Consider the following 27740-nt stretch of genomic DNA (forward strand, 5'->3'; position numbering starts at 1 on the left):
AGCATCATGGAATATTAGAGAAAGGCACTCTAGCTATCATCTAGTCAGATTCAATTCAAGGCAACAAATTTTTCATGAGTACCAATCTTATCCAAGGCTTCATTCCAACTGCTGGGGTTGGGGGTGCACAAAGGCAAAAGAATCATGTGCTTCTGACATTTCAGGGAATTTGCCATGTACTGGGGGGATTACATTACCCCACATGAAATATAACATGAGGTAGAAAATGACAATGCCCCAGGCAAGGTAAAAGTGAATGCTACGGAGGTATAGAGGAGCCGCCCAACTTTCTCATTTTACAGATGTGCAAACTGAGGCTCAAAGAAATTCGGTGATTTATTTAAGATCACACATGTAGATAATGGCACTGTGAATTATAATCTAAGTCAGAGCACTTGCCACCAGAACAAGTTCTCTCTCTCTTTCTGCTATCTATTATCAACATATTGCTTAATATCTTAAAATAGGCAATGGTCTGTCTGGGTCCATTCTCCCCTTGAACTGCTACTGAACTACACTTATGGTTTTGTGTTCTGGGACAGCAGTTTTACTGTGGCTCTGGACCTCCAAAAGCCTCCCAAATTTCTTCAAGTAGTTTCTCTATGTGGTCATAGGTATGACATCCTCGATAGTCATAACAAGGATGGGTGGTTAATGAGGGCTCGAAGTAAATAAGATGTCAGCTCTACACTGGGTTGTATTTCATCTTATAGCTGAAGTGAAATCACAAGAGGAAGTTCAAATTTCTGCAAATTCTACTTAATGTTTCTGAACAGGTAGAGAATGTATTTAAAGAGAGCATAGCAAATTAAGGACATTCAGCTTCACGTTACTTTACATATCAACTGATAAGTATTAAGTGCTAGTACGGCCTTAATGAAAGTTAAATGTCCTTTTGATTCTGAATGACAGATGTCTTTGAGAGACTAAATGCACCAAGTAAAATTCTTTATATACTTTCTCCTGTGTCTTGTCTAATAATTTCTCATTTTATTTAGGGTAAGAAGTTATGAATAACTTATTAAACAATTTTGCCTTCAGCTATCCAAATTCATTTTCATTCTATGTCATGCTTCAGTGGGGTGTGAACTTAACAGCCTTAATGCACCAATCCTAAATTGAATAACCACCATATTTTGTTGACTCTAAGTCACTCCTAATTGTGAAATGCATCCCTATTTTGGGGATATTAAAAGGTATACAAATACTATGATGAAATGGAAGCTGCCTTAAGTGCATTCAAGATGTCTATTCTCAGTTGCTAAGTTTTTTTGAAAAATAATTTAATTTTTTACTATAATAGGTGAGAGAAGACAAACTTTCATAATTCAAATGAACATTTCACAGAAAGACAAGTATATAATGACTGCCCCCTGCTGGTCAAATAGAGCTGGCAATTACATTATAGAAAGTATATTTATTAGCATATAGATTTCACTGTAAAATTACATTGTGTTACCATGTTTTCTTGAAGTGAAAAAGCATGGTCAGAGTGAAAAGCAACTTAGTCTCTGTCAGGTAAACTAAATGTCCGGGTGATACATTGTTGTTTGTTTTCTGTATCTAGAGGTACTAACAGTGTAAGCACACAGGCTCCAAGATAGGTTATCTGGGTGAAGAATCTCAGAGTTTCCCAAAGCCAGCTTATCTCTAGCTAATCATGATCAGCTGAACTGGCCAAGCTTTTCAGAAACAGTGTTCTTCCAAAGAAGAAACAAGAAGAAATAAATCATTACAAATAATAACTAATGTTGGAGGAATCCTTCCTACATGCCCACCCCATGCTAAGTATCCTCCCTATATTAGTTTACTGAATTTGCACAACCATCCATTAGACTAAGCAGTGTTATTAGCGTCCCCATTTATAGATTGGGAAGAAGCATTTCCTCTCTTTTGGAATTTCTTTGTGGTCTGGGATTTTTAAATGCCATTACATATTTTGAAGTTATTTTAATAAACCAAACCCTTTTGTGTGTCTGCCTGCTGCTGACCTAGTGTTTTCCGCCAACCTTTGCACACATACTGTTTTGTGATGGCCTGTCATAGCTTCCGCATGAACCCTTGAAGAGCCTCCACAGGACTTGATCCTGACACATTCTCAAGCAGCTGCCTTCTCTCTCAGCTGGTGAGACCAGCTGGTCTGCCCTTCAGCTGATGCCCCAGAGACCTAAGTCTGTTATTACCCAGATTTGGCCCCGATAGCGTTTTATAAGTTATACATTTCCATGAATGAAAGGAACAAAATTACTATAGAAACATAATTACTATTCCCTGTTGAATTAAGATGCCTGCAATTTATAAAAATCTTGAAACCTTCAGTGAAAATTCTGGCCTCTGCTCTCTGCCTTATTCATTGGAGATATCTGATAAACTGTCTCCCTTCTCTGTGCTCTAGTTTTCTCTGCGCATATAAAATATGAGAAACAAATATATTGCATTGTATCAACTACTATTTATCTAAGAAGCTGGACTTTTTTTTTTGAGACAGGGTCTCACTCTGTCACCCAGGCTGGAGTGCAGTGGTACAATATCAACTCACTGCAGCCTTGACCTCCCAGACTCATGTGATCCTCCCGTTTCAGCCTCCCAAGTAGCTGGGATTACAGGCGTGCACCACCATGCCTGACTAATTTTTTTATTATTTATGTATTTATTTATTTTTGTAGAGACAGGGTTTTGCCTTGTTGCCCAGGCTGGTCTTGAACTCCTGGGCTCAAGCAATCTGCCTGCCTTAGCCTCCCAAAGTGCTGGGATGACAGGTGTGAGCCACCAGCGCCCAGCTGAAGCTGAACTATTTACTTGGAAATCCTTGACACATCTAACCAGGTAGGTAGTGGAAAGAAGGAAGAGGTTGAAAAGGACAATGTCTTGGCCAACAGATAACAATAAAATGCAAGGGAAGCGACCCTGTGCCAGTTCCAGACCCAGGCCCTCCAAGAATCTGGTGCCTCCTGCTTTCACTATGTTAAAAGTCAGCTGCCATCTAAAGAAGTCCAATTGACTGGAGAGGCCATGTAGTCAGGATGAGAAATTATAAATGAGAGAGAGAGAGTCAGCCAGACCCCAGTCAGTACAACTTTTCCCAACTGAGGTACCGGACCTGTGAGTGAAGCCATCTTGAATCCTCCAGCTCCACTTGGTCACCTCAGCCATTAGCACACACAGCAGAGATAAGCTGTCCCCACAAAGCTCTGCCCAACATTCCAACCCACAGAATCTTTGAGCAATAACATAGTTGTTTGGAACCACTAAGTTTTGGGTGGTCTGTTATGCAGCAACAGATCACTGATGCAAATATAAAATAGTTTGAGTTTGGTGACAGAGAAAGAAAGAGTTCTTTTCAAGGGGGCATAGGAAGCGAGTGACTGCCAAATGCAGAACAAATCTGGCCATTGAAAAGTCACCCAGTTGTTTGCTTCCCCCAGCCAGAGTGTAATCTCTGTGGATGGCTCTGGGAAGTGGTTTCCTCTGTTTGGCACCATACAAAAATCCAGAGAACTTTCCAAAACAGACAAAAGAGGCAAGAAGGGAGGCAATGAAATCCACATTTAAAAGTCATGATCATAGCCGGGTGTGGTGGCTCATGCCTGTAGCTCCAGCTACTCAGGAGGCCAATGTGGGAGGATCACTTGAGCCCGGGAGTTCAAGACCAGCCTGGACGACATAGCAAGAGGCTAGCCTGGGCGACATAATGAGACCTCATCTCTAAAAGTCAACATCTTCACAAGAAAGAAGCCCAAATAAAAATTCATTGGTGATACATTTATATTAGAGAGGGCCACTAAAAGTTGACCTGTTCTGTTTGTACTAACAAATCATGTAAGGGAAAAAGTGAATCAGTATCTCAATCAACAAGTTGCTTTGACACTGAAACTAGCCTCTGAAAGTTTGCAAAAGAATGTGTACTTGTCAACCCAGGAGGAATTTAGCACAATTTAACATCATTTGCAACAATACATGGATACATTTATTCTTAGCCCTACTGATGTTTGCATCAACTGAACAACGCAATGCAGCCCAGCAATAATGCAATGATCCCATTCCTATGGGTCATTGGGTAAACCAGCTGTGAGACAGCTGGGACACGAGAAATGTATGCCATCAATTTCCATATATTACATCTCCGAAATTTTTTATTCCAGAATTTCATTTGTGTTAATAAATCTCCACCTATTCTACTCTGTAGGAAACAAAAAAATAAGAGAGCATATATATTTATTTAAAAATATGTTTTCCTTGATAGAGAATTAGAACTTAAATGTGTTGTCTGGTCACTTTATTACAATCTGTTCAGCGGGGCAAAAAGGAAAGTTTGTACATTGTCTTTTGTTAAAGCAATTTTAAATGGATACTCTCTGCATGTCAAAAGACCTTTGATGGTTTTTCATTGTCCATGGTTTTTAAAGTATCTTTAATTTGTTTTCTTCCTGTTTTGGCCTAGGAAGAAGTGTTGGTCTAAAGGAAAGATCATGTGTCTACTCAAAATATGGTCTCTATATGAGGACTTGTGATTCCAACTATCCATTGTTCTATCTAAATGCCAACATAACCAAAAATAACTAAAAATGGAAAGAAAGAAAAATATCCCCCCAAAACAATAGTGGTTACATTCTAAGGTTTATTTTCTTCCAGATCAATGGATGTTGTGGCTCTTCAAAGAGTTTACCCTCCTGCAATTTGCAGTATTTTTTTTCCTCCTACATAGACTTATTTTTATCTATATCTGTTTCTGAAATAACCATGAATTTCAGCCCATTGCCAGAGTATGGTCTGTGTAAGAAAATTAATTTTAACTTGTGGCACCTTCAAATTAGCCAGACCACAGAACTGACCACCTCAGAGTCAAAAGTAAGCCCAGTCTTCTCTCTTCCCTCGCAGTCTAGAAGAGAACTGGGACAGCTTTCTCACCACTCAGCACAGCCCTGGCCAAGACTGTTGAAGGCTGTGTGGAAATCTGGGAACTACTTAGCCGCTATGTGTCAGCTCCTAAAATAGGTTGAAGTTCTGAGTTACGCTCAAGGACCCCCTACCCCTGCCAACACAAAAACAAATTTATTAAACTATTTTAATATATTAAAGCCAAAAAAAATAAATGATACCCCTAGAATAAAATTCACTGGGGACAAACCTCAGCTTGTTTGTCATGAAAATCAAAGACAGAATTGCCTGCTTGCTTTGCCCATTTCTCTCTGTTTTCCTGGGAGCTCTAGGCTCTCTTGTGGATCGCTCTACCCCTTTTTGTCACCCCTACCTAATTGCATGTACAATCCTCCTTCTCCCAAATATGCCTGAACCTTGTCCTGACAAACTGTAATATGAATCTCCTGAATTCGGGGTTCATTCTCTCTCCCTCTGGGAAGGTTCCAGGCCCATCTGGTCCAGCTTAAGACATGCTGTTGCTTTTTTAGAACAATCAGCATTTTCTTTCCATTGTTGCACACAATCTGGAAATTTAAACAGTATGATCCCTAGAGTACTCTGCCAAAGCTTGCTTAGCAGAAAGATTTTAGAGCTTCTCTCCTCCCACCATCACCTCTGCCCCTTCCGATATGAGGGAGTAGATTCAGTTTTCTTTTTGGTTTGTTTTGAAGAGCTATGCACATACCAAATCACAGAGAGGATACTGAAAGCAACATCTGTGAGGTGCCCCCTGTGGGCAGTGTTACTGGCAGTTAGTGAATAAAATCCAAGGATTCTGCTAAACATCTTGCAAACAAAAAAACAGGGCTCCACAACGAAGAATTATTTGGCCCCAAATGTCCATCATGCTGAGGTTCAGAAACTTTGCCCTAAAGCATCATTTAGCAGAATCCTAGGCCCCACCCCAGACCTGCTGAATTTAAATCTGCATTTTTCCCAAGGTCCCTAGAGGACTTCGCTGCACAGTAAAGTTTGAGAAGCAGTGCCTTAGGTCAGTGGCTCTTTATTTGAGTGCTTCACAATCCCTGGGATGCTCATTAAAAAACAAAGTGCTGGGTCTGACCCCTAAAGTTTCTGACTCAGCAGGTGGTAGGGGTGGGTTGGTGAAAATTTGCATTTCTAAACAGTTCCCAGGGGATGCCACTGCTGCTTCTGCTCCCAGGACCACACCATGGGAACCATTCACTACCCAACAAACCCAGAGGCAAAATATCCAAATCCCTTCCAGCTGAACAAATTGAGTGCTCACTGACCACCAGAGTCAATGACAAAGGAAGTACACTGGGGGCTGAAAGACACATAGATGTTCTCTACTGGACTGTCCCTATAGTGTCAATAACTTTGCTCAGGCCCCTGAACTAAAATCGGCAGGTGTATGCCACATCTCTGCCAGCCTGTAGTTGCCTCAATAGCAAACCAAGAAAAAGACAAAAGTCAGATGGAAGCCATCAGCTATGAAGTCAGCTCCAGGATAAACACTGAGGTTAGATCTAGGGCTGAGCCAGAGAACCAGGGATGCTACTGAAAGCAAAGTTACATGCTTAGGCCTTGCAGGAGGAATAGTGATGCTCCCTTTACAATCCACGATACGAACACCCCCTGCTCCTCCCAAAGCAAGTGCCTCTTGAGGGCTGTGGCATTTTCTTACCCACACAGGAGGCTGGCCGACCGCTCCAGGCCTTGTTGTCCATACATGTAACGGTCCGCTCCCCTTTCAACGTGTATCCTGGTGAACAGTAATACTCACACCGGGAGTTAAAGTAGGCACCATCTACACACTTAAACCCTCCATTTGCTGGCATGGCAAGGGTAGGACATCGCTTTTCTGAAAATGAGAAAAATCAGATATTCAGTATTTCTTAGTTTTTGTCTGTAGAGTTTCGTTTCAGAGTCTAGAAACTGAAAGCATGGGGTGAAAAGTTAATTTAAATATGACAAGGCCGGGCGCAGTGGCTCATGCCTGTAATCCCAGCACTTTGGGAGGACGAGGCAGGTGGATCACCTGAGTTCGGGAGTTCGAGACCAGCCTGATCAACATGGAGAAACCCCATCTCTACTAAAAGTACAAAATTAGCCAGGCGTGGTGGTGCGTGCCTGTAATCCCAGCTACCCGGTGCGTGCCTGTAATCCCAGCTACCCGGGAGGCTGAGGCAGGAGGATGGCTTGAACCCAGGAGGCCGAGGTTGTGGCGTGCCGAGATTGCGCCATAGAACTCCAGCCTGGGCAACAAGAACAAAACTCTGTCTAAATAAATAAATAAATAAATAAATAAATAAATAAAATGGAATTTAAGAAACAACAGATGGTTTTATGTCACACAGAAGAGACAAAGTTTCATGTCACACTGGCTTGGGTTGGCAACCCGGCTAAGCCACTATCTTAGGTTGAGCTTCCCAGAAGCTGATTCTGAGATACGGATTTCTGTGCCTGAGGTTTAGTAAGAAAGTGCTCCCAGGGAGACTAGTGAGCGGGTGAGGAAAGCAGAACAGGGAAGGGGAGAAAGCCAGGCAACATGAGATCTCAGGCAAAGTCAGCAGCAGCCTGATCCCACAGGGAAGCTCTGGCGTGTGAATGACAGCTCATTCTGCCCTGCCCCCAGGCAAGGAGGCTGGGCTTTCATAATTCTTTACCAGTCAGTCATTGGGCAGCTACAGGCTGCTCGCAGGAGATGCTCTCTCTTGTGAAAAGAGAACGAGAGTGAGAGAGAGAGGCAGAGACAGAGAGAGAGAGAGAGAGAGAGAGAGCGGGAGCAGTTGTCTGAAGGAGCAGTCAGCAGTCTTCTGAAGAGGTTGAAGCTGCAAGTCTTTAAGAGCAAAGTACTCAGAAGCTGAGTACTAGATACACACAACCAGGAAAAGGCATTGAGGAGATCTGGGTAGAGCAGATTGTCCACTACAGTCACCCAGTTGCAGAGTCTGCATAGTCTTGATGACATGGCTGCAGCCTTGAAACCTCGGTTTCCCCGACAATGAAATTAACATAATGGCACCCATATTGATAGTGTTACTGTAAAAATCAAATGTATGTGAAATTCTTGGCAAACCATAAGTGCTCAAAAAGTGGTGGCTGTTTTGAATACCAAAGACATCTAAAGTGTGCTTCAACAATGCTGTACCACTTGCAGTTTTCCAAATGAGGTATGACTTGTCATGAAGCTAAAAGCCAGCCCCTGAAACGCTACTCCTCTAATCTTCTCCCCTGAGGCACACTCACTTCCATAAATAAGCATCACTTCTTCTGTGACTGTTTCCTGCCTAAGCCCCACTCCTTGGAAAAACGCTTCTTGTTTTTTTTTTTTTTTTTTTTTTTTTTTTTTTTTTTTTTTTTAGAGACAGAGTCTCCCTCTGTCACCCAGGTTGGAGTGCAGTGGCGCCATCTCAGCTCACTACAACCTCCGCCTCCCGGGTTCTAGCAATTCTCCTTTCTCAGCCTCCTGAGTAGCTGGGATTACAGGCGCATGCTGCCACACCCGGCTAATTTTATGTATTTTAATAGAGACAGGGTTTCACCGTGTTGCTTAGGCTGGTCTTGAACTCCTGAACTCAGGCAATCCACCCGCCTCAGCCTCCCAAAGTGCTGGGATTACAGGCGTGAGTCACCACGCCCGGCCGGGAGAGCACTTCTTTAATCTGCTACTGACTTAGTACCCTTCTTGTACTTATCTCTCAGTTGACACCTCTGCCTTGCTAGAGCCTCTTCATGGCAGGACCCACGTGTGTCTTATTTGTTTCTAAATCCCCCAACACCTCTTCAGGATCCAGCACTAACTGAACAAATGTAACTCATTTTCTGAACAATGGTCTTCTCTCCCCTTTTCTCAAACAGCTGATCATATCATTCTCTCTGAGAGGAGCCATCGCACTTCCACTATATCTTTAGAATCCCCCTGTTGTCCCCCTGCTCATAAAGAGAATTTTCCTCATCCATGTTCGGTGAAAATCCTCAATCTTGGAGCAAAAGAACGTTGGCTCTGGTCATCCCTGAGGACCCAACACAGAGCTGGCCTACTTACGCTTGCAGATGACCTTGTCAGACCATCGTTTGTTTGACTGGCAGATCAGTAGCGAAGAGCCATGCAGCTCGTAGCCCTTCTGGCAGCGAATGTCGCACCTGGTCCCCAGGGCTGTTTTGTAGTATCCTCCTTGAGGGGCCCTGCAGTACACATCTCCATACTTCACCTTGATGGGGGAGCACCACGGGGTATCTACAAGTAGCAGAAACAAGAGAGGAGATAAATACGAGTAGCAGAAACAAAAGAGGAGATAAATACGAAATGACACTTTCAGAAAATGTGTCCCCTTACTCTCACTGTCCCAGGCTGGCTACATTCCAAATTGTGGACCTTCAATTAGTGCCCCATGTTTTCTTAGGTGTCTCTGGGTAGGGAGGTTATAATCATGGGACTAAGTGTCGGATATATCTGAACATGAATCTGAGTTCCTCTATAACTAACTGTGTGATCTTAGACAAGTTAGCTAACCTCTCAGAATCAATAACTATACTTATGCCATAGTGCTGTTATAAGGACTAAATAAAAATTGCATATCAAGCAGCTAGCCCAGTGCCTAGCACATAGTGTATGTTCAATAAATGCTTGTTCTTTTTTAGTATTTCCCTTAGCTAGATACATAAGATTTTTTTTTATTTTTATTTTTTAGATAATTCTTTCAAGAGCAATTGATGTCATACATAGTGGCGGGGATTCAATAATTGGTTAATTTGCAGTTCTTCTAAGCTGTATGCACATTCTCTCTAAAATGTTGTAATACTGGCATTAATCTAAATGATGCTACAATTTCCAGGTTTTTGCAACAATATATAAATTTGGCCTAAAGTCAAAGAACCATTGCTCTCCATAGGGAAGTGTCCCCAGTTATGCCCCATTTAGGTAACAGGGTGACGCCCTTCCCAGATGACAAAGTTGCAGGTGTTTTGATTTTGGTCTCATAGTTGCCCAAAGCACAGCTAGGATGAAATGAATAAGTCGGAACCTCCCTGCTGTGCTTTTGAAATGTTATCTTTGAGATCCACAAAATGTAAGGGCAACACTAACTCCTTGGTGGATAAGTTCCTACAGCAGCCACTGCCCCAATGTCCCACAATCGATTGGGGAACAGTGAGGAGTTCACTAAAGTCTGCCAGGCTCTCAATGCCATGAATAGGAGCCACTTCCCTGCAGCCGCCTGGCTCATCACTCCAACCCAGCACCTGAGCTGTCAGTGAGTGAGGTAAGACCGCCATCATGTGGCCAGGAAAGAGGACAGACCCTGTTTTACTTTCCCAGGAATTCTCTTCTGAGGATATGCCTCCAACTGCCTCTCAGTTACAAAAACCAACAGTTCTGGCCACGTCTTATGCATAGACCACTGTTTTACTTTTGCCTTCACATTTCTTTCGGCTAATACTTTCTCTTTTTTTTTTTCTTTTTTAGAAACAGGGTCTCACTCTGTCACCCAGACTGGAGTGTAGTGGCATGATCATTGCTCACTGCAGTCTCGGCCTCCCAGGCTCAAGTGGTCCTCCTGTCTCAGCTTCCCAAGTAGCTGGAACTACAGGCACACACCACCATGCCTGGCCTGGCTAATACTTTCATCATATAATGTTTTGCAGACAGCTGCAAGTGAGTCCTAAACTCAAGACTCAAGTAATCTTCCCTGGACTTTCTAGGTAAAAGTGATGTCCTGAAGGCTTAACTAGGACTGATTAAATTTGACCATGTGGATATAAACTTGCAGGAGCTCACACAAGGCCTGAAGAACTTCCTTGAATAAAGTTTCCTTCCTCTAAGGGTTTACAGATATAATCTGTATGTACTACACATATGTGTGATATACAGTACTCCCCCTTTGCCCACAGGGGATATTGGATACCTGAGGCCTTGGATAGTACTCAACGCTATATATACTGGGTTTTTTTCTTATACAAACATACCTATGATGAAGTTTAATTTATAAATTAGACATGGTAAAAGATTAACAACAACTAATAATAATATAGATCATAACAATATACTATAATGAAAGTTATATGAATGTACTGTCTCTCTCTCTCAAAATATCTAATATTTTTGGGCTGAGGTTGATTGAAGGTAAGTGGAACCTTGGAAAGTGAAACCACAGATAAGGGGGAACTACTGTATGTATACATATGATCTGCTTATACATACATCACAAATTCACTCAATCAGTATGAATATATGATGGTATTCCAAGCAAAATAATCAAAAGCCATGATTGCCACATACCAGGAGCGTCGTAAATGTTGGTTACATTTAATTTTCTTTCCTATTTTACTTTAATTCAAAAACACTTTGTGCTAGACACTGTGCAGGGGCCTCAGGATCTAAAACTAAACCCGCAGTTAATAATGGCTTGCCTCTAGCTTTTAAAATTAAAAAAACCTGGCCAGGTGCGGTGGCTCACACCTATAATCCCAGCACTTTGGGAAGCCAAGGTGGGTGGATCACCTGAGGTTAGGAATTCGAGACCAGCCTGGCCAACATAGTGAAACCCCTGTCTCTACTAAAAATACAAAATTAGCTGGGCGTGGTGGCGTGTGCCTGTAGTCCTAGCTACTCGGGAGGCTGAGGTAGGAGAATCACTTGAACCTGGGAGGCGGAGGTTACAGTGAGCTGAGATCGCACCACTGCACTACAGCCTGGGTGACAGGGTGAGACTCCATCTCAAAAAATAATAATAATAATAATAAATAAAACTTAAATTTTATTGTATAAAGTGTACAACATGATGTTTTGATATACTTATACATACTGAAATGATTGCTACCAGTAAGCAATTTAACTGACAATAGAAACAATGCCCCAAGAAAATTTATTCTTAAACATTCAGGGTAAGTTCTAGGGCAAGCACACATTTTGGCCATCTGGTCTACCTGTCACATTTGCAATGCTGTGAAGTGAGGATGGACGTGAAAAACAATGACCTGAGGGTACTAGGCAACCCCTGCTATAGATGTGAAGGGTCATCTGTGCATGCATGTGTTTTAGGAAGATTTTTCAACAAGGGACTCAAAGAAAAAAAATCTAAACCCATAAATAGTTAAGAAGTTTTGTGAATTAGAACATTTCTTTACCACAAACATCTGATTAACATATTGGTGCTTTGCTTGATTGGTTAATTTCTGAGGCTATGAAGATAGAAACTATAGGTAGGAATGAGTATTTGCATTCAGATGTCACAAACAAATGTGGTAGGTGGTGGGAAGCGCACCTGGACATAAGCACCAGGCACCAGTCATTATATTGGAAATATTGTTGACTTGTGTAGAAAACAACTGAAGGACATCTCCAGCCAAAACCTGTCCAGTCTTACCCTGATTCTCCTGTATCTGAGACACATCACAACAAACAAGGGCCACGTCCTTATCCCAGGAATTAGGACAAATTTCCAGGGCAAAATGCCACAGTGGAACTTTGTTAACCTTTTTTTTTCTTCTTCTTCTTCAAATTCTTCCTCCACTGTAAGAGGAACTAGATTCAGAGCAAAAGCATCTCTCAATTTACCTTCATTTCTCCCAGATTTCCCTAAACTTCAGAGAAATGTTTCACCAGTAGAAATATTTGTGGACCTACTTACCTGAGTCTGCATAGAAGGTTCTTGTTTAGGCTTTTTATACCTGCTGGGGGGTGGATTGCTGCGAATATGTAGAGATGGAGTTCTTTATCATTAAGTTAAGTTTCATTTGAGCAACATACTTTAACATACCGTTTCAGGAGCCATGCTGGGCTCAGAAAGAGCACGATGAAATGAGCTTATGAAAATCAAGTTTTCTCATTCCCCATTCATCTTAGTACATTATCAGCACTTGGTCCAGATTTGACCTTGGGGGGTTTACTCTGGATGATTCTGGCTGTAATGTGTGAATTAGGCAGAACTCATGGCTTGATTTTCACTTTCATCAGCTACAGCTGCCTTTGCAGAAGTGAGGACAGTAAAGAAACTTATGAGAATAAAATGACCATTGGGATGCTGAAAGACAGCATTTCAGAGATTTCCAACGCATTTTGTTTTATTTCCTTTTTTAAAAAAGGGAGTATATATATATTTTTTTTAAAAAATACTTTTTCCTTGATAGATAATTAGAACTTAAATGTGTTATCTGGTCACTTTATTACAATCTGTTCTGCAGGGCAAAAAGGAAAGTTCTCCTGGCATCAGCAGGTCCTCATTAGCACACAAGCAAAGCATTCACCTTTATATCTAGGGTGTGAATACCCGACTTCATCGTCTTCTAGTGGTGAGTCTCCCGATCCTACAATAAAAAAGAACAGAAACTGCAGCAAGAAAAGCCACATAGTATGGACGCATATTTCAAAGCATTGCTTGGCCACAGACCATGCAGGAGATGCTATTAGAACGCAGAGCCAAGAGCAAAAGCTTCTGTGGCCATTCATGAAGGAACAAACAGGGGATCTCTCAGAGTAAAACTGGCTGAGCTGAGATTGCCAAAAACCAATCAAAATGAGCCTCAAACTGTTTTGGAATCACCATATGCCAAGTGAAATTCTGGAAGAGGGAAATAGAGAGAGTCAACTTCACTCTGAGAAGATGCCAATGTATATGAATCTCATGCCAGGGGAGATGCAATAAAATGTGTGCATCAGATACAGTCCACAGTTTCCCCAGCGGTCAAAGAAAACCCAGTAGAACTGGGTGTTTATGGTACCTGAAAATAGGTCCATCTTGTGAACTAAATTTAAATGGAAGATAAGGAGGTAAATCAAATGTCTTATCTTAATGACAAAAGAAACACAAAATTGCCTCTATATACAGTATTTGTAGGAAATGAGGTCTGAAATAGACTGTCTGTGTGCTTATTTAGAACCTCTCATGAAGGTATGGCTTAAGTAAAATTTCCTTTTTCTTTTCTTTTTTTTTTCTTTCTTTTTTTTTTTTGAGACAGAGTCTCGTTCTGTTGCTAGGCTGCAGTGCAATGGCGTGATCTCGGCTCACCGCAACCTCCGCCTCGGGTTCAAGCGATTCTCCTGCCTCAGCCTCCTGAGTAGCTGGAATTACACGCATGTGCCACCATGCCTGGCTAATTTTGTATTTTTAGTAGAGACAGGGTTTCTCCATGTTGGTCAGGCTGGTCTCAAACTCCCGACCTCAGATGATCTGCCTGCCTCGGCCTCACCAAGTGCTGGGATTACAGGCATGAGCCACCATGCCCAGCCAGTAAAATTTCTTAATGAGTGTTGCTACCAACAAAAACCACGGCCTCAGAGAGAACGTCTGTGTATTATTTTAATTTAACTCATTTGCAAGTTGGAGCTGAATGGTTTTTAGAATATTAAATATTGAATTCCAGTGAGCAGTAAATCCTTAATCCTTGAAGTAGTAGCAGGTGCCAAACTTCAAAACTATAATCTTAAATTCAGAGAACTTCCCTCCAGACTTCACAGTCTATTCAATGACTAGAGTTAGCTCTATCTTGGTCACGCATTTAGCTGTAGTTACCTGCCACCACTCCACTGTGAGGTTATTCAAATCCCCATGCAGCTAATGAGTAATGGTCCCTGTTCCACTTGTGCTCTGGATGAGAGATGTAGAGTGTGGAAACAGAAAGTGGGGAGGAGATGAGGGCTGGACTGTGTCCATTAGGAAAAGACCCACAACTACAGAAGCCCAATTCTGTATTCTCCTTAGATGCAGATTTCCTCACCTTGTCTCTGCACACCCAGATGTGTACAAAATTACAAACTATTCATTATTGCATATTAAAAAAATGAGCACTGGTGCCAGGCACAGTGGCTCATGCCTGTAATCTCAGAAACTAGGGAGGCTGAGGTGGGAGAATTACTTGAGCCCAGGAGTTCAAAAAACAGCCTGGATAACATAGGGAGAACCTATCTCAAAAACAAAACAAAACAAAACAAAAAACCATGAAAACCAGGAAAGCTACCTAACAACGTGAATCAAAAGCCTATGCTCAAACCCTTTGATCAAGTCATTCCACTTTTAGGAATCTACCCAAGGAAATAGTTGAACTGCATGTCTGCATGTGAACCTTCAATCATTCCAATTTAAAAAAAAAAGACAAAAAACAAACAAAAAAAACCAGATACATGAGAAGCAAACTTTCTCCCCCCGCCCAGCCCTCCAACACACATATACACACACACATACATTTTGCCCTCAGTTGTCATCCTGGTTAACTTGTCTACAGCATTTACAGCATTTACTATGAATGACTACCCATTCATTTCATGAAGCTGTCTTCTGCAGTGGCTTCCAAATGATGACAGTTTCCCGATTTTCTTCCTCCTTTCTAAACAGACTCTCTGGACAGCACATCTAGATCAGCATGCCATTTGGACATAAGTATTTCCCAGGAATCCAGTATTGGTCCTTTACACATCTCCAGACTATTTTTCTGGGCCATCTCACTCCCATACTTGCCTCAAACCATTCCTCATGTACTGATGACAAATCCATTGTTTCTAGTCTTGAACTGTCTCCTAAAAAGGCAGTCTAGAATCTTCAACTGTTGCCTGCATATCTCCATACTCACATTCAACCTGCTCAAAACCAGATTCCTTTTCTTATCACCGAAGCTGTGCATCCCCCAGTGTTTCCCATTTCAGCAAACAACCATCTTTCAGCTAGTCTGCCACATGGAAAATCTCAGCCTTTTTTTCTTCTATCTTCTTCATCTACCACATTCTAAGATAGGAATTAACTTAAATATCCAACTACAAGAAATGGTCATATTATGATCCATTCATAACATAATAACGTTCATTTTGAAGCGGTTTCTTAACATGGGAAAATATTATAGACTGCTGAATGAATAAAGAATGAAGCATAACCCCCAAAATGCAAAAATGCATTAAGAAAGATTTTAAAAGATGGCAAAGCTCATTTGTGAGAACAACAATATGGATGAATAAAACTAAAATAATATTGTAAGCAAAGTTGGTCCCAGAAGACTATATACTATATATATGATTCCCTTTTTATAAAGTTCAAAAACTTCTAACACTAAATTGTTGGGAAATACAAAGATACGTATGGTAATTTTTAACAAAGCAAGGAGATCTCTTACCCTTTCCTTTTTTTTTTTTTTTTTTTTTTTTTGAGACGGAGTCTCGCTCTGTAGCCCAGGCTGGAGTGCAGTGGCCGGATCTCAGCTCACTGCAAGCTCCGCCTCCCAGGTTCACGCCATTCTCCTGCCTCAGCCTCCCGAGTAGCTGGGACTACAGGCGCCCGCCACCTCGCCCGGCTAGTTTTTTGTATTTTTTAGTAGAGGCGGGGTTTCACCGTGTTAGCCAGGATGGTCTTGATCTCCTGACCTCGTGATCCGTCCGTCTCGGCCTCCCAAAGTGCTGGGATTACAGGTTTGAGCCACCGCGCCCGGCCCTCTTACCCTTTCCTAACCCTCTATTCTTGAACAATCGAGTTCTAAGACCTTTAGAGCAAGGCAGACATCTGTAGCAGAAAGGATAGGGAAGCATGGTAGGCCAGAATAGGATGTCAGAGCCTAAACAGGGCATAGAGGGAAAACAGGGGCAAAGAGAGAATGCACATGGGCGGATAGCCCAGCAGGAGCATCAAAGATGAGTAAGATAAGGAGGGTTTTCACATGGGTAAGGCGGAAGAAAGCCTGGCATTGGGTTGGAAAGTACAGTTTCTAGATTCCCTTATCCCTAGGTTGTGAAAGGGTCTACTTTTAGTGATTTGGAAGGAATCAAAGGGAAGGAACTCTTTTCTGCAGTTGTTCATGCAGAAAATAGGCTTCAGCAGATGTGAGTGTTGTCAACTGTGCCCACTGTCCCCTCATCAGTTTTGTGTGGTAGGGAAGATGGTGATGTTGGCAGTGGTGATAGTCACAGCAGCAACAGTTTCCTAGCCTGAGTGATAAGAGGAGTTTCTGGCATCTGGACTGAAGTCATAGTGCCATTTGACCTTGAATGCAGACTTCTTGACTTCCATTGTTTCAGCCCTTCCAATTTTGTGAGTACCTTATTTCCTGCATTAAATGTTTTTTTGTGTAAAATACCTAGAGAGGATTCTGTTTCCTATACTAAAGAGATATTTAAGCAAATCCAATTAAGAAATGAATACATGGTTTTATAGCTTTCTCTTAGTAACTGGACACTACCCTAACACAGGGCACACTGCTTTCTACTCACAAGTCTTTTGTAGATAAGAGAGGGGACTTTTATGTGAACATAGATGAGTAAGGAGGAAAAAAGCAAAAAAAAAAAGCCTGCTAAAGTCAAACTTACTCTTTTTCCGAATTGGTCTATCTACTAAGCTAAATGCAATCTGATTTCTGTGCAACTGAATTCACATGGGAAAGGAAATAACACACACTAAGTGCCTTTGATATATGTACTATGCTAGGCAATTTCTATGCACTGTCTCATTAAATCTATACAATAACACTGGCCAGTTGGTACTATTTTAGATTTATCAATAGGGAAACCAAGTCTCTAAGGTCTTTAACTACTTGTCCAAGGTTATGCAGCCAGTAAGCGGTAAATCAGGGATTCAAATCCTGTCTGCCTGGCCTTCAAATCTATCATTCTTTTTTCACTAGGCCTTACTGCCTTCTGCTCCTACAATTTCAAAGAAATGAGATAGCTGGCTTTGGGATCACTGATAGGCAAACAGCAAATGGCTTCTTCAGTAGTGTGAGAACAAGTATGCCAAAAGTGGGTCCCACAGAAGCAAAATGAAGAATCCATGTGTAGCAGAAGCTGCTGGTTGCCTGTCCAGCAGCCATTCTCCCCTTCCTTCTTACTAAAAGATCACAGGTTGTGTTCAGCAGCAATGTGTCCCTCCCCAAAAGATGAACCATGATGACTCTAAGTCAAAAAATTAATTCCCCTTTTCCAGGAATTGCTCCAGGGATAAGCGTGTAACCCAATATTGGACAATGGCAAGTAAAACGAAGTCTGCTTAGGGGTGGGGGAAGGGAGCTTATAGGAAAGATTTTCTTCCTGATAAAAGAGAAAACTGCACGAGGAGAAGAGTTTTCCCTCTTTTCTCCCTTTCAGCTTTGGGGGCTATTGTGTAAGGATAAATGTCTGAAGCTGGAGCAGCCATTTTGCAACCACAAGGTAAGATGTCGCAGGACTAAAGATTTTCAGTTGAGGATGGCAAAGTGGATAGATAAAAACAACCTAGGATCTTGGATAACCTCACTAGACTACAACATCAACCTAGATGTCTTACCTCCACAATTCTTTTTAGGTCAACAATAAATATCCTTTCAATTTAAGCCACTGTGAGTTGCATTGTTACTTGCAACTGTATTCATCTAAACTGATCCACAAATGAATAAAAATTTTCCTGCGTATTCTTGAGATAGATATATATATATATATATTTTTTTTTTTTTTTTTTTTTTTTTTTTTTTGAGACAGGGTCTCGCTCACCAAGGCTGGAGTGCAGTGGTGTGATCCTGGCTTACTGCAGCCTCCATCTCCTGAGTCCAAGAGATTCTCGTGCCTCAGCCCCCTGAGTAGCTGGGATTACAAGTATGCACCACCACAGTCAGCTAGTTTTTGTATTTTTACTAGAGACAGGGTTTCACCATGTTGGCCAGGCTGGTCTCAAACTCCCGACCTCAAGTGATCTGCCCGCCTCAGCCTCCCAAAGAGCTGGGATTACAGGCGTGAACCACTGCTCTTGGCCTTGATAGATGTTTTTTAAGTGAAAAGAAAATAAATGGGTATTAGCTGCCACTCTCAGAAAATTTCCAGTTTATTTTCAGCCTGAGCTCATATATTAACTTCTATAAAAATATGATGACTAGTCTGCAAAATAGACACCCTGAAAGATACAATAAGTTCAAAGACAGACTCACTTATGTTCAGTAGACTGTACTTACTAAAGCAGCAGAGGAGATTTATGTACATTGGGGAAAGATTTTCCCCACCATTAAAATTGTTCAAAAGGAAAGAAAATAGAGAAAGAAGTTGGGGAGGAAGGGAGAAGGGAGGTTTCCTAGTAAACTTTTCTTTATTTACAAAAGGCTGTCCCTCTAGAATTCTGCTAATTGAGGTTTTATTATGACATAACTATTAATCAGTCTACATATGGTTCAGATTACCACTCTGGAAAGAATGCTTCAGTGTTTCTTCCACACAAATACAAATTGTACGTTGGCTCAGAAATCAGAAACTCAGAGCCATGTAGGATTTTGTCTCTCAGCCATACCTGGAGCCAACTGCATTTATAATTCTGCTCTCCTTGCAAAAACTTTCTCTAATTCAACAGATTTTCAAAGAAATAGCCACTCTTTTTTTTTCCAAAGTTCAAAGGAGGGTCTTCCTGGCCTACGGAATCCCACCCATTCATTCTGATAAGATCTGATAAGATAAGATCATCGAGGCACCAAAGTCACTCTTAAGTAACACTTATTATATGTATTGAAATTACACCAGGAGTCTAGATTTTTGAAGGCTACTAGAATGTTCCTGCTACCACACCATAAGGTTTCTCATTGTAAGGGGGGGATGTGGTAGAGATTTAAGACGAATGGAAAACTCTGCAAATTTGCTAAAACTACATATTTCTTTATCGATTATAATACCTGACCCAAATTGGTAGATTTGCTGGCTCTGTATTATATTTTTAGTTCAAAGTGTTGGGTTTTTTAGTCATTTTGAAGACAGTTCTTCATTCTTTATATTTTGTTTCTCCCCTCATCGTTATTCTAAATATAATTTTAATATTGTCAAAAAGAAGCATATTTAATAGTAAATTGCACCATCAATTTTATACTGAAAGTCAATGGGAAAATAAAATTCACTTTGCAGTAAGGTTTCTTAACCTGAGGATCATGGCCTACTACAGAATTAATGAAAGGGCTTTGGAGGGCCCACGAACCCCTTGTAATTGAACATGTTTTTTGGTACATGCTTTTGATACATGCCTTTTGGTACTAGCATGCTTTTTCTAGGAGAAAAAGATGCTAGCTTTCAGTAGATTTTAATAAATGTTGAGTCATGGTCTTTTTTTTTTTTTTTTTAAGATTCTTTTTTTTTTTTTTTTTTTTTTTGAGACGGAGTCTTGCTCTGTCACCCAGGCTGGAGTGCAGTGGCCGGATCTCAGCTCACTACAAGCTCCGCCTCCCGGGTTCATGCCATTCTCCTGCCTCAGCCTCCCGAGTAGCTGGGACCACAGGCACCGCCACCTCGCCCGGCTAGTTTTTTGTATTTTTTAGTAGAGACGGAGTTTCACCAGATTAGCCAGTATGGTCTCGATCTCCTGACCTTGTGATCCGCCCGCCTCGGCCTCCCAAAGTGCTGAGATTACAGGCTTGAGCCACCGCGCCCGGCCTAAGAGTCATGATCTTACAGCATTCTTTATTGTTAAGCATGTTAGAATATTTACTGAAGAAGCATGTAGTGTCTTTCTTTTTGATATTTAACTCATTTTAGTGTGGGGGAGAGAGAAGCAAATATGATTTTAAAAAGGATAAATGCTTATCATACTGGTTTCCTCTAGATTAGTGCTGTCCAATGGAACTTTCTGCAATGATGGAAATATTCTTTATCTGTACTGTCAAATAGGGCAGCCACTAGCCCCATGTGGTTATTAAGCATTTAAAATGTGGCTAGTAAAACAAGAGAAGTGAATGTTTTTATTTCATTTAATTTTAGTTAATTTACATTTACATTTAAATAGCCACATGTGGTTAATAGCTACCATACTGGATAGCACAGTCCTAGACCTAACATTTTAAAAGTATTCTGTGGAGATAAATCACGTCTATAAATTGCTCAGTGGTGGGAACCATGTCTAATTTACCTTGCATACCCAGCGTATGATTCAGAATTGGTAGAAATGTTGGAGAAAAGGAGAAAAATCTGCCTCAAGTTTCTTGCAACACATAAACTGTGGCCTCATGCTTATAATTTTGGATGGTTTTATTCTAATCAGTCCAGCTTCAGTATATAAATTTAAACTGTGACAATACTGCAGATTTGGATGTTTAGAAAAGGGTATTTTGTACTATTGGAAGCCATAGGGTGTTTGTTTGTGGGAGCCAGATGATTTAGTGCTAACAAATGATCTGCCAATGGATTACAGAGCAGCTGTGGTATAGAACAGAGGACATTTGAATGGCTTCTGAACAAAGATCAAATCCAAGACACTGCCAGAAAAACATGATTTAAAGATGAAGGCAAAAATATGGCTATAAAATCCTTTGTTAAATCATGGTAGTGCCTTAGAGTACCTCCAGTCTTACAAAAGGCCCTTTAAGATCTCAAGATCCTCTCAATCAAATAACAGAGAAGAGTCTATGTCTATGAGATTTGTAAGGTGGCTAACAGAGTGAACTTTTGTCTAATAGAGTGAACTCTAAGAAGATTCACAGGAGACCCACAAAATTCTTAAAAGAGTTATATATGCTAAAATATCACTAGCTTGACTTAGGAGGGCAGAGACATTACAGAACAAGCAGAGGCCTTTGATCCCCTAAAATTATACTGTCAGAAAGCAGGCCCAGTGAATTGCTTAGCTGTGAATAGGTGCTATCTTTCTAAACAAAAGGGGAGTGAGTATATTTTGCATGTTGGGGGGAAATAATCACTGGGTGCCAGAGGGTAGACTCTGATATGCAGCTTCTAAGATGGCCCCCGGTTATCCCTGTCCCCTGGCATTCATAACCTTTTGTAACTCCCCACTTTAAGTGTGGAATGAATTTATTAACTTGCTTCTAATGAATACAATTTGGCAGAAAGGACACCATATCTCTTCTGAGGTCAAGTTATAAAAAGACTGTGGTTTCCATCTTGAATACTGTCTCACGCTCTCTCTCTTGGATCACTCATTCTGGGTCAAGTTAGCTGCCAAGTCATGAGGGAGCCCTGTGGAGAGGTCCATGTGTTGAGGGACCAAAAGCCTGCCAACAATCACATAAGTAAGGTTATAAGAAGATCTCCCCAGCTACACACACACGTAACACCCACAAGGCGAGCCTTCAGATGAAACTGCAGGCCAAGCCAATAACTTGCTGGCAACCTCATGAGAGACCTTGAGCCAGCTAAACCATGCCCAGATCCTGACTTCTAAAAATTCTGACATAATAAACAGTATTTGTTTTTAGAACAAAAGGAGGAAAAGCTGTAGGAAGAGTAGAAAGTACAAAAGGAGGAAGGGCATTTGCCTTAAAGTCAGAAGATTCTGATGTACCTCTCAGCCTTGGTTTAATAGCCTTCTCTTAGGTCACTGCGGCAGATACTGCTTATTCCTCAATCAGATTCCCTCTATTCAGGCTGGTGTGCCCATTTCCTAGCTGCTGGGAGCCTTTGATTGCAAATAACTCACAGTTGCCCTCTTCTCCAGAGAATTGTCCTCAGCTGATAGGAGCCACTTCATCCTCCCCATCTGTTTCCTGGAGGCAACCAATGTTTGACCGATATGGAGAAACATGAAGCCAGACTTCTAGCCTCCAAAGGTGAAGTGGAAGTACAACCTTGCAGTATTTATGTTTCTAAGCACCCTGTGGTGCTAGACTTTACCTGAGACTCTATCCTTGCTTAGCTCTTTCTTGCTTGCCTTCCTCAATTATAAGTTTTTTCCTGAGAGTACTCCCTCAACAAATCATAAGCTTTGCTTCTAGGAAACCAAGCTAGGAGAGCCACTGAGTCTCTCTAAGCCTCAAATACCCCAATTAGGTATGCCTCAACAGGGGTGCCATAAATTAAATGGCATAATATATATGTTTTAGTTTTACAAGTTTCTAATTTGAGGGTTCATAATCACATTTTCTATTTAATTCTGTGAGTATAAACTGAAGGCCTCCACAACCCTGAGCTACTGTGTAAATGAGTTTCTTGAAAAAATGTAAAAATATGACAAACTTATATCTGGCATGATATACTTTTTAAAGTTTAAGCATGAAGCATAGTCAAGAATCTCAGTGCTTCCAAAGTTTTCTGTGTGTTTTTAAAAATTCCTCTAACAATCCTGTATGATTTGTGATTTAGAAAATCTTTCGTACACATATGTATATATATTCATCTTAATAACCACCAAGAAAAGCCATAGAGTCAATCTTTTTCAGTAAAATAAACTGTTGTCAAGTTTAGTCTATGAATTCAGATGATCCAGGTAATAAAATTTGCTTTAGGAAAAAGTGATTTTTAGGCTCAAGACATTACCATAGTTTATACTCTGAGGCAGGAAAAATCCTGTGGGTCCCTACATGCCTTTATGACCTAAAAACATTTACAAAATGGGGGCTTACCAAAAGTTATTTTATTGCTGAGAGGTGCTATTGCCGGGTCTCTTGTATTCTTGAAGCTCTTGCTAACATAGGTGAGTGTACAAACATTTCTAGTGACAGAAATGGGCTAACAAAAGGGCCTGTCCATAGCTTGTGTGGACACAGGTACAGTGGTAACCCTTCTCTCCTCCATAGCTAAATTTGCAGGAGCTTCTTTTCTGGAAAGTCCTAATTTATGGGGGTTTTTGAAGAAGCCCAGAAGTCAGTCCTGCATGCCTGACTAGCAGGCAAGATCCACTCTGTTATACCTTGGCAAAATTTCACCAGAGGAGAGATGTCCAGGAGATGTGTGTAAAGGTGTGTATATTTGAAGGAGTAGAGCAGAGAAGAAACTTTAGCTTTTCAGAGCACCAGCTTCAACCCCAAGATGAAGGCTCCGAACAAGTACACAGAGAGCCAGAATCTGTAAATGAGACATTCTTCCTTGGATTCCTTACTTCTCTAAATAAGTGGCAGATTAACAGATAAAAGCCCAAGGGTAAGAAAAGAGGGGAAATACACAGAGGAAGATCCTTGTTCCAAATGGAACAAAGGGATCCAGAAAGATTAATCTAAACCTTTTGCTAATCATGGGGAATAAACTGAAGAAAATGTTTATTACCAGTGCTTTTCTTGGGGCAGAAAATTCAACAGAATGTTCAGATGAAACAAGTTTATAGGACATATCAGACATTCACCTTACCAAATCCCTGTCTTTACTACCATCATAAGTGCCTAAGCGATACCAACAATCAACTAAGAATTGTTATGTTTCAAACTGTTGACCCCATTTAGTAGGTCATGACTAGTATTTTTGTAGTGAAATAGAATTGAAAATGTCAGGGTGCACTGCACATAGAAAGAATAAACCTTACTTTGTACAATTTTTGTTTTTATATAGGTGTATGTATGGTAGGGTGTCCCCAGTTTGTATAGCACAGTCCCATTTTGTGCCTGTTGTCCCAGCATTACTTTTTCAGCTTTACTGGGGTATAATGGACAAAATTATATATATTTAAGGTTTACAACATGATGTTTTGAAATACGTATCCATTGTGATATAATCACCATAATCAAGCTAATTAACATATCCATCACCTCACATGGTTACCATCTAACATTATTATTAATAGCATTCTCTTTCACACTCAAAACCTTCCTGATTGGTACAATAAATAATATATTCACTCTAACAATAGGTCACAGTAGAATATATTTCTTCCTGTAGGTCTTGTCAAAAGTATTAGAAAAACAGTGATTTAAATACTTTGAAAACCTACATTTGTTAAGTTAATTCTATCCTCCCTCAGAATGAAGGAATCTGAAAATCTGAGAAAGCCTTTGGGGGATTGGTGGTGGAAGTCTACTTTTCTCTGATTTGTTCAGGGCATAGATGTTATGTCCCATGAAACAGCAAGCAGATACTGAGTTTCCTCAACTGCTCATGGCCATCCTCTCTGGTAGGATGCAATTGAAAAAGCCCTGGGATTAAGTTCCAGTGCCATCCTGATTTGGGAAGCCACTTTTCTTTCCTGAGCCTCAGTTTGCTCATCTGTAAAATGGGGCAGCAGTAGTGTGTAGAAGGGCATAGTACATGTTTTCAAATTATGTTCCCCTAGTACACTCCCATCCTCAACCTCTAGCTGGGACAACAGCAGTCAAGCAAATCAAATTGCCCTCCTCCTTCTCCACCTGGCAATAAACAAATTACCGTGGCACATCATTTTAAAAATCTGCCCGGCTCTTTCATTTCCATTGCCTCTTTAAGTCCGCAGTGCAACCTTATGAGGCAGGTAGCATTCAGTGACTAGAATGTAAACCTGGGGAGAGCAACAACTCTTTGCCACTTTGTTTATGTGATTGTATTATCAGCTCAGAGAATGAAGTGATTATCAGTTATATGAGAACAAGGACTGAACATTTCTGATCCTAAATCTCATGCAATTTCACAACTCCTTGTTTCTGTCTTCATGACTCAGAAACCTACCAGAAAGCCCTTCCCCTCCTCTCAGTTCCTTTCTTGTGCTTAAAGCTATTTCAAAGCCCAGCTCTCCCAGTTTATCTTTCCTAACCATTCCATTCACATCGATGCACTCTGTTCACATTTTTAAATGAGCACTGATTTGATGTTGCTTTGGATTTTCAGAAGTCATTTCAAGTTCTTTCTTCCCAGCTAGACATCAAACTCTTCAGGGAATACGGTCAGGATTTCTTTCCCCTTACTGCCCCTGTGAAACTAACAAAGACTCTCAAAAGTTTTCTGCCCCTTGAGACTTTAGTCTACATGTTACTGATATGCTCAAGCTGTTCCATCAATATCAAAATGAGACATCCATCTCCCTCAGTGAAGGCTGTAATTACAGAAACAGATACTGTATTTAAGCCACAAAAAAGCTGCCCAAATAAAGCTGCGACTGGTACGTCGTTCTTGGCAGTAACCCAGCAGTATAATTTACAAAATTCTGGCACATCATGGCAAAACTGAGAATAACTGAATTCAGAAAAGACAGAGTCTAAGAAAATAAAATAAAATCACCACAGCGTGTACTGATAATTGTAGGCAGTAAACTTTTAATTGCCAGCTGTAGATTGATATTTTAATAGAGTACATTAAATGACAGAAAGAGAGAGAGAAGAGAGTGTGAAGAAAGATATTTCCAGAAAACAGCACCGAAACACTGAAATGAACATCATGAGAATGCTTGGAAGTGACAGGCTGCAGTTTGCTCAGCTGAAACCTAAGGCTTCTTCCTTATAAAACATTCTCTGGTTCCCCAACAGGGAATAGAATACGAGCACCCAAGAACAAAAACCTGGACTTTACCTAAAGTCTTTTACAGATGGCTATTTTGGCCAGTTCTGCCTGTGGTGGAAGGTAGAATCATTTCTTTCCTGGGTAGCTTCTCTCTTGAAAGCACCCATTTTTCCATTCGGTGCCTTTGAACTGATAGTCACACAGTGGCTGTTGTCAGTTATTATTATCTTCACTGGGAGACTCAAGCTCTAGTGGGAAAATGAAGGTGCAACTAAGCTAATGGCAATTCTAGTTTTCAAAATGGTCATCTGCAGGCTTTTGGCAATACCTGTTGTGTGAGGCTAAACCCCAGCACACAATGCCTGGTGCTAGCACTTCCTAGGTGTGATGGACATCTATTATGTTCCTCTCAAAGAAACAAGACCCTTTCTTTTGGAAAACTGCATTATTCCTCATGACACCTATGTGATTCTAGTAGAGGTGAGTTTATCTTATCCCTTGACTACAGGAGCAATCATATGAACCAATCACATGAACCAATGAGAATCTTGGAAGGATTTTTTTCTCTGGTGGTAAATGAGGAAGATGTGAGCCCTGAAGCTGCCAATGACAAAGATTAAGTCTCATACAGAATGCTAATTCGAGAGAATGAAACCATCAAAGAAAAGCGGAGACAAAACAGAGAAAGTTAGAGAGAAAGAGAGATCCCACAATATTTGAGCCCTTGGTTCCAGTATTGCTTGGCCCCACCAGCATACCTCTGGCTAACATAAAATGATAAGCCCATCCTTTCTTCAAAGTTTTTTTGAAACTGGTTTCTGTCATGTGCCATCAAGAGTCCTGACTTAAACAGTAGACCATCAATTTACATTTGAATGAAATAAATGACTAAAACATACAGCATGACATCTGGTTTGGGATAAGAAATTAGTCTCAGTGTATCATTTCCAATTCCCTATTTCAAAACAATACTGTAGCTCAGACTTAACACATTAAAATTAAATTAAAACATTAGTGAGCCATTCCATAAATTTAGTAGGACCAGCTTTATGTGCAATAAAATACATTAGATTAGAATAGGGGAAAGTGGTAGATACTCATAATACACCATACATAGTAAAAATGAGCATTGTTTCATGACACTTTTGTTTCAATTATACACAGACACACACACACATACATATATATATATATTTTTTTTTATTAACTCTAAAACAACACTATTTTTACATTTTAATTTCCCTGAACCCAAGATGAGCTCTATAATAAACGGAATGGCATAGTTTAATTGGCATCATTTTTCTTTTTTAGTGATACCTAAAATAATGGTGACTGACGACTGATAGAGTTTTGGATTTGATGACATACTGTGTGCATAGTATATGTGTGTTTTGGATTGTGATATAAAATATATTTATTACTGCAGGTAGCAATCAAAAGAGTTTGAAAACAATTGTATTACACAACTTATCTAGAACTCCCAAGTTGATAATCAGAATAGTCTTTGCTGTACGTATCAGTTAAGTCATTTATCTACTCTCATATTTACATAATGCCTTAACACACTAGTTTTATACAGGGTTCCCCAAATGGCTTCCTTCTCATTGTGGAAATTTCCTGATCCTCATGGGGAAACCTCAGGCAGCAGAACAGGCAAGTGGAGATAATATGTTGCATGGATAGGCGTCTGGTGCTATCCAACGAATACCACATTTAGCCCACTGTCCAGCTAAAGAGAGCCCCACAAAGAGGCCCAGGGTGGCTTGTAACCCTGCCAAAGTATCAGGGCACTGATGACAGGAGAGTCATGTGGCCTCTC

General features: G+C 40.7%; 1 protein-coding gene across 2 annotated transcripts in view; it reads right to left on the reverse strand.

The window, feature by feature from the left end:
• Positions 1 to 27740, reverse strand: part of SRPX (sushi repeat containing protein X-linked) — a 74379-nt gene that overhangs the window by 17853 nt on the left and 28786 nt on the right. Inside the window, exons 2-4 of one of the 2 annotated variants that reach the window (XM_005593290.5) lie at positions 13132 to 13191; positions 8933 to 9124; positions 6569 to 6745 (exon numbers count right to left, since the gene is read on the reverse strand). In XM_005593290.5, coding sequence (XP_005593347.1) covers positions 6569 to 6745; positions 8933 to 9124; positions 13132 to 13191 — 429 coding nt within the window. The remainder of the gene's footprint in view (positions 1 to 6568; positions 6746 to 8932; positions 9125 to 13131; positions 13192 to 27740) is intronic. The other variant, XM_005593291.5, reaches the window with a different exon arrangement.

This window comes from Macaca fascicularis, chromosome X (assembly GCF_037993035.2).
Source record: "Macaca fascicularis isolate 582-1 chromosome X, T2T-MFA8v1.1".
Taxonomy (NCBI): Eukaryota; Metazoa; Chordata; class Mammalia; order Primates; family Cercopithecidae; genus Macaca; species Macaca fascicularis.